The sequence below is a fragment of the Lampris incognitus genome, chromosome 9 (assembly GCF_029633865.1).
Source record: "Lampris incognitus isolate fLamInc1 chromosome 9, fLamInc1.hap2, whole genome shotgun sequence".
Classification (NCBI taxonomy): domain Eukaryota; kingdom Metazoa; phylum Chordata; class Actinopteri; order Lampriformes; family Lampridae; genus Lampris; species Lampris incognitus.
In genome coordinates this window covers 58595547-58603055 of record NC_079219.1, presented here as the reverse complement: position 1 = coordinate 58603055, position 7509 = coordinate 58595547, and the positions used below count along the sequence as shown (strand labels likewise).

General features: G+C 48.6%; 1 protein-coding gene across 1 annotated transcript in view; it reads right to left on the bottom strand.

Annotated features, from left to right (window-relative positions):
• Positions 1–1372: 1372 nt before the first annotated feature.
• Positions 1373–7509, bottom strand: part of LOC130118613 (chloride channel protein 1-like) — a 9968-nt gene continuing 3831 nt past the window's right edge. Inside the window, 14 exon segments of the mRNA XM_056287053.1 lie at positions 1373–1867; positions 2185–2271; positions 2573–2677; positions 2804–2848; positions 3209–3291; positions 3391–3472; positions 3613–3794; positions 3887–4020; positions 4741–4954; positions 5094–5204; positions 5989–6058; positions 6197–6352; positions 7390–7424; positions 7427–7473. Of these exon segments, the coding sequence (XP_056143028.1) occupies positions 1373–1867; positions 2185–2271; positions 2573–2677; positions 2804–2848; positions 3209–3291; positions 3391–3472; positions 3613–3794; positions 3887–4020; positions 4741–4954; positions 5094–5204; positions 5989–6058; positions 6197–6352; positions 7390–7424; positions 7427–7473 (1846 nt within the window).

The following is a 7509-nucleotide window of genomic DNA, read 5'->3' as shown; positions in this document are numbered from 1 at the left end:
ACGCGTCTACTTCCGCTTATACTACTTACTGGAGGCCGCTGGGAGTACGCGTTTCGCACATGCGCAGTAGATCGGCGTTACGTATTTCCGGGCAAAATGGCGACGTAATAAATCAATAAACTTATATAGCACTTTTCGGTAACACTTTAGTATGGGGAAGATAAAAAAAACTTAATTACTAGTGAATTAGTAATGATCAAGATGTCACCTTAGTATGGGGAACATATTCTAAGTAACAAAAACTTAATTAACAGTAATGTAACACTATGAACACTTGTAGTTTTGTGTGTTGCGTTATGTAAGAACAGAGCATATTCATTAAGTGTTAGTAAGGGAGAATAACTCTTCTTGTGGTACTACCACCTTATAAAGGCCATACTAAGCAAAGCATATTGAGATGGTACTACTAATAAGCAATACTTCTGAGGTTATAGAGGGAAAACTCATAGTTAATGGCTTACTGGTTGTATAATAAGGCCATGCAGAATAAGGCATTAATGAGTACGTAATAATGACCAATTAAGAGCCAATATGTTGCTAATTTGCATGCTAATAAGCACCTAATTAATGGTGACTACGTTCCCCGTACTAAAGTGTTGCCCACTTTTCTAACACTCAAAGTCGCTTTTACAATGCTAATATTTTCCATATCTCCCAGCTACTTCTATTCAAAAACTATGCAGACATGATGAACTATTAACTGTAGTTCAGTAATGACAATGTTTAACGTAGCAAGTAATTAAAATCAGACATTTATTACATTGAAAAAGTTGATTTTTAGTGATGTGAATATTTACTTTACAGCAAATAAAGGATGTAGCTATAATTTAAATTGATTTCACACAGTAAACATTAAGTACATGATAAGCGTGACTAAGATCAAATTATTAAATTAAGTCATTGTCGACTATATTTTATTTCATTATTGAACAATTCACTGTCGTCAGTTATGGTTTTCCATGAAGGCACTTTATGAAATCAACGGATCACTGACACAGAAACTGCATCTACACATACATCATTCACACATTCAACATTTTCAATGTATGGACTTACACGAAGCGGCACTGACATGTAGCGTAGGTCATATCTGTCTATATCCGCGGTTTGAAAGAATCCTGAGAAACAGAGTGAAAAAATGAGGCTATCTTAAGAATAGGAAAAAAATTCTTTGTGATCTTATCAGATCCGGGAGAGTGCTCTGCTTAGCACCTCCTCCTGCTCACTGAAAGCTGAATGTCTGTCAAAGAACCCCCCTCCTAGTAAACACCTAGCTGGACTGTCACCGGATAAAATAGATAAAAACAAGAAGATAGGGAAAAAGTCTTTCCTGTAAAAAAACAAAAAACAAAAAAAAAACCCCACAGTTGTCTTAAATCGGCTCATCTGACTCCTCACTCTCTCTTTCCTCCTGGAGGGAAGAAAGTGTGAGGACAGGTGCGGATGTGGAGGGTAAGACAGGGGAGGTGTGAGGTGAGGAGGGGGAGGGGGAGGGAGGCATAGTGTCCTGTGACGGGCCTTCTGCTCCTCCAGTGGTGTTGTCGACACTGATGCTCCTCACGCTGCTAGGACAAGAGGGACCACAGTTGTACCCGTGACCCCCTTTGGAGGAGGAGGAGGAGGAGGAGGAGGGGGAAGAGGAGGAGGAGGCCTCCTTTCCTCTAGAATCCTCCTTTGACTCCCTCCTTGCCAGCTCCCCCTCCCTTCTGCTCCCCTCCCCCCACAGATCCCTGTCACGAGTGGGGGAGGAGGGGGTGGATGGCGGAGGCTGATGCTTCTTGGCTTTCCTGCTGGCATCTCTGAAACTGGCCAGAGGCGGACGTAGCCTCACTCCACTACGCGTGGAGCCCTCTATGGCCTTCTGCAGCTGTTAGATAGGGGGAGATATCGAAAAATTAGACGGGCGAGCCCTTAATGGAAGTGAACGTGTCTCTAACTTGCCGCGTAGGATCACTGAAAAGAACATCCAGGGCGATGAGCCGCGAGGGCCAGCGATGGCGTCACCACGTGAATCACGGCACAAACTGTCACTAACGTGCACAGAAGTACAACTGTGAGATCATCGCAGCTCCTCGCCATGGAACATTTTCACAGTTCAGGCTAGCGAAGGTGCCACAGAGACACAGATAAAACATGGAGGACAGAATGTATGGCGAGATGTAAAGGAAAAACAAGTGACCTTACCTCTTTCAGTGCCACGACACCCACTAACTTTCCTATGCTGGTGACGTAGGCATGACTGAGGCCCAGCAAGGAGAACAGAGTGTGGGTCTGAGGGGACAGAGGGAGACAGGGAGAGATGCTGTGAGTGGGAGCGTACTTGTCCTACTTCCACAAATCTACATCTGACCATGAGAATGGTTAAAAGAATCATCAGCTCCCTGCAAGCCATGTCCAGTTCAGAGTGACAACAAATGACCTTGACACTGGTCAGGAGGAAGTCTCCACTTTCTCAAGGTCTTCTGGTCGGATATAGGGACAGGTGAGAGTAGGACTTATCACTGCATCATCTTGTCTGTCTATGTACTATCTGTCCTTGATGAGGATGTGAACCTGGTGTTGCCATGGTCACCTTGTGTAAGGAAGTTCTCTCAACCAGCTGAAAGGGGGAGGGGTCTATGTGAATCTGCTCCATATCGATCGGTTTATCCAGCTCCACCTCTTCCCAGGCTTTGATCTACATCAGCCAATCAGAGAGCAGAGAGATTGACCCACAGCGTAAAGAGTCAGCAATTATTGATCAAGATGGTTTTGATCATCCACTCGTTGTTCATGTGGATACTGAATCAATAAGGTACATTACCTCCTCCGGGGACATGGTATCGGTTAATGGAGGAGGGGTGGCCTCCTGGGGAAGAGGGAGGGAGAGAGAGAGAGAGAGAATATTGAAAGATGGGGAAAAAAAGATGACAGAAAGGGTCAGAGACAGATGATCAGCTACAGTGTCTTTGATGTCAAAAAGTGCCCCCTGGTGGTCTTAAGGTATCTGCAATCAAAGCACAGACTATTTGAATTCCAAAACTCCAAAAGTAAAGGCTAACTGCCATGCCATCTTGTCATTATATTGAGCTTCCATAGTGAAATGGTGACCCTGTGTACGCTGCCTCTGTTTATCACGACTTCACCATCGCATCAGTGTTACGCTGATCACCAGTAGCTTGGGTTTAAGGCAAACAAACCGTATCGTGAATCGGCAGCAAATCCCTACCCGAGTTTCAGCCTGGCCTGATGAAGAGGATGAGGAGAAGAGTCTCTGGAGAGTCCTTCTCACGGATGGCAGCTTGCGTTTGTCTGAAGACAAAGAAAGGGCAGATACATGTAAGAGGTGGGCGGACCTGAGACTGGACTAATGAACTGTTGTTTTCCTGCACGGTGAGGGTGTGATGTTACCTGAACTTGTGTGATTGGTGGAGAGCTCCTGTGGTTTGGGGGATGGGAAAGGACCATTACATTCATCCTGCACCGCAGTGGTCTTGGGGCAGATCATTGATTTTTACAATATAATAAATAACGTAAGTCAAGTTACTGACGTCTCACAACAGAAACAGCATCCATGCATGAGCAAAATATTACTGCATTTAATTAAATATCAATCATTTCTTGTTTTTCCACCTTGTCCGTGCTCTCCTCTCCTCCCTCCTCATCCACAAAGGTGAAGGACTCCCAGCTGACCTTGGTGCCCTGGCCTGGCGAACTCTGACCTTTTTCAAAGACCCGCCTCTCAGGTGAGAGCCACCAATCAGAGAAAGCTTGCAGCTCTGTTCTCTCAATGGAGCCCAACAGAATCATGGATTCTGCAGAGGATTAGAGTAACGTCAAAATGATTATTTAAAGCTAAACCACGACGAGCCAATGAGACTTGTGCCAGTTAGTTTGGTCTTCCCACCTTTGGAGTCAACCAACGGGATAGTTTTGAGGGTGGTGTTCTCTAGCAGGTGGTTCAGTTCCCGATAGGTGGCGTGAGATGACAGAAATTTCACCTTGCGCACCATGATGTCCTCCACGAAGATGTTGTACTTGCTGGAGAGGTGGGGAGAGACTGTATTGTGTGATGGACTTACCCTTTGACTCTCAGCAGCAGCCTTGTGGAAAGATCAACACAGGCAACATACAGGCAGGAAGAACCGGACATGTGACTCCATGCACTTTAACAGGAGGATTAGTGTGACTCGCTTTTTCTTTTGCTTTTTCACTGCAGAAAGGTCAATGGGGCATCCGGGTGGCGTAGCGGTCTATTCCGTTACACACCAACACGGGGATCGCCGGTTCGAATCCCCGTGTTGCCACCGGCTTGGTCGGGCGTCCCTACAGACACAATTGGCCGTGACCGCGGGTGGGGAGCCGGATGTGGGTATGTGTCCACATCTCTGGTCGGTCGAGGTGCCTGTTCAGGGGGGAGGGGGAACTGGGGGGAATAGCGTGATCCTCCCACGCGCTACGTCCCCCTGGTGAAACTCCTCACTGTCAGGTGAAAAGAAGCGGCTGGTGACTCCACATGTATGGGAGGAGGCATGTGGTAGTCTGCAGCCCTCCCCGGATCAGCAGAGGGGGAGGAGCAGAGACCGGGACGGCTCGGAGGAGTGGGGTAATTGGCCGGATACAATTGGGGAGAAAAAGGGGGAAGAAAAAAAAAGATTTGTAAATAACGAAAACAATGAAAACAAAACACAAACAAACACAAAACAGAGCCGCGGGTTTCTGTCTGCTTGAGTCGACCTCGTCTGCTTGGACGACCTTTACCTGATGTGTCCAAGGGCCAACTCGGGCAGGTAGGGCAGCTTCTTCACCTGGATGATGGAATCGTAGAGGGAAGGCTGCAGGCCTTGGGCCACCATGTTGGCTAGGATGACCGCCACCATCATGGGGAGGATGTGGGAGATCTGACCCGTCAGCTCAAAGCAGATTACTGCGGTGGAAACGGTGTGGGTAACTGCCCCTGTCATTGCTGCCGCACCTGGGAGAGAGCAGAGGGGAGGAAGGGGGTAAAATGGTTCAATCATAATGTATGTACTGTACTAGGACTCTGACGTTGAGAGAAATCAAATCATGTATCTGATAGATTCTGTGAGAAGTTAGAGAGGATGCAGACTGACCGATGACAGCGTAGCCTCCTGGCAGTATGCGGTAGACTATCCCATCGAACAGAATCCCATTTGGGAAAAGAGTGGCCATAATCTCCCCGACTAGCCGACCAAAAGCAGCTCCTTGTGGAGAGAAGTAAGACAAAACTGGTGAGGAGTACTTCAGAGACTCGGGAGGAGGGAGCGAAATAGCATAACAGGACTCGGTTAAAACCTCGTACATGGCTACACCGTGACCACATTTACTAAACGAGTGTTTCTGCACGACATCGGTTCTGTGAACAGCTGATGATGTAACAGAAGACTGTTCATGCCCATTTATTTATTTATTTTGACACCCCCCCCCACCTCTTTTTCTCCACACTTGTACTTGGCCAATTACCCCACGCTTCCGAGTCGCTGCTCCACCCCCTCTGCCGATCCGGGGAGGGCTGCAGACTACCACATGCCTCCTTCCATACTCGTGGAGTCACCAGCCGTTTCTTTTCACCTGACAGTGAGGAGTTTCACCAGGGGGACGTAGCGCGTGGGAGGATCACGCTGTTCCCCCCAGTTCCCCCTCCCCCCTGAACAGGTGCCTCGACCGACCAGAGGAGGTGCTAGTGCAGCGACCAGGACACATACCCACATCCGGCTTCCCACCCGCAGACTCGGCCAATTCTGTCCCCCGGAGGTAACACAGGGACTCGAACCGGAGATCCCCATGTTGGTAGGCAACAGAATAGATCGCTACACTACCCGGACGCCCTGCGCCGATTTATTTTGAAAGAGCAACAGCCAATGGGGAAATTCCGACTTGGCTGTCTAACCGATGGGGAAACTCCATCACTCACTCAGGCCCTCACTCACCGACCAGCGCATGTGTAGGGCTGGCCCCGCTGTGGCGGTCCAGCCAAAAACCTCTCACCTAATATGAAGACTGGCATAAAGGCACCGGAGGGGATGGGCATCGTGGTGGAAACTGCCGACATCCAGAACTACAGTGTCAAAAGGGGTGAAGTTATGTTCAGGCTTATCTTCACCAACCCAGCACCATGTCAGAAGAATGCACCAATATTCACGTTTTATTTTCAAACCGACAAGTAGTTCACAGGACACGTGGAGAGATAACCTACCTTCATGACGAAGAACAGGAGGAGGATGACAAAGACGCTGACCTGGGGATGAAGCCACGCAAAGGAGCGACCCAGGCCAGGGGGGGCGGGAGATCCTGAGATTTTGGTCCAGGTGAAGTTATCGAACAGAGAGTTGATGCATTCCCTTGGCATCAGCTGTGAGGGGGAGCGGGAGCACGTGTGAAACAAACTGGGTTTTACTGCCGACCTTCAGCGGCACTTCCTGCGAGTCTGACTCTTCATGTGAGTCTGACTCTTCATGCGAGTCTGACTCTTCCTACGAGTATGACTCTTCATGCGAGTCTGACTCTTCCTGCGAGTCTGACTCTTCCTGCGAGTCTGACTCTTCCTACGAGTCTGACTCTTCCTGCGAGTCTGACTCTTCCTGCGAGTCTGACTCTTCCTACGAGTCTGACTCTTCCTACGAGTCTGACTCTTCCTACGAATCTGACTCTTCCTGTGAGTCTGTCTCTTCCTACGAGTCTGTCTCTTCCTACGAGTCTGACTCTTCCTACGAGTCTGTCTCTTCCTACGAGTCTGACTCTTCATGCGAGTCTGTCTCTTCCTGTGAGTCTGACTCTTCCTATGAGTCTGACTCTTCCTACGAGTCTGACTCTTCCTACGAGTCTGACTCTTCATGCGAGTCTGTCTCTTCCTGTGAGTCTGACTCTTCCTACGAGTCTGACTCTTCCTACGAGTCTGTCTCTTCCTACGAGTCTGTCTCTTCCTACGAGGTATGACTCTTCCTACGAGTCAGTCTCTTCCTACGAGTCTGTCTCTTCCTCTGAGTCTGTCTCTTCCTGAGTCTGACTCTTCCTACGAGTCTGTCTCTTCCTACGAGTCTGTCTTTCCTACGAGTCTGTCTCTTCCTCTGAGTCTGTCTCTTCCTACGAGTCTGTCTTTTCCTACGAATCTGACTCTTCCTACGAGTCTGTGTCTTCCTCTGAGTCTGTCTCTTCCTGAGTCTGACTCTTCCTACGAGTCTGTCTCTTCCTACGAGTCTGTCTCTTCCTACGAGTCTGACTCTTCATGCGAGTCTGTCTCTTCCTACGAGTCTGTCTCTTCCTACGAGTCTGTCTCTTCCTCTGAGTCTGACTCTTCCTGCGAGTCTAACTGAGAGCCACCTAGAAGTGTTCAGCTGGACTCGTGACAGGGTGAAAGTTCACTCTTATGTGTATGCTGCAGTTTCTCACCTCTCCTGCCATGAACTGTCCAAAGCCAGGGGGAAGGTGAGGGTCGCGATGATCAACGTCACCGCACCTGGATAGATCAACCGACTGCATGTACACACACACACACACACACACACACAC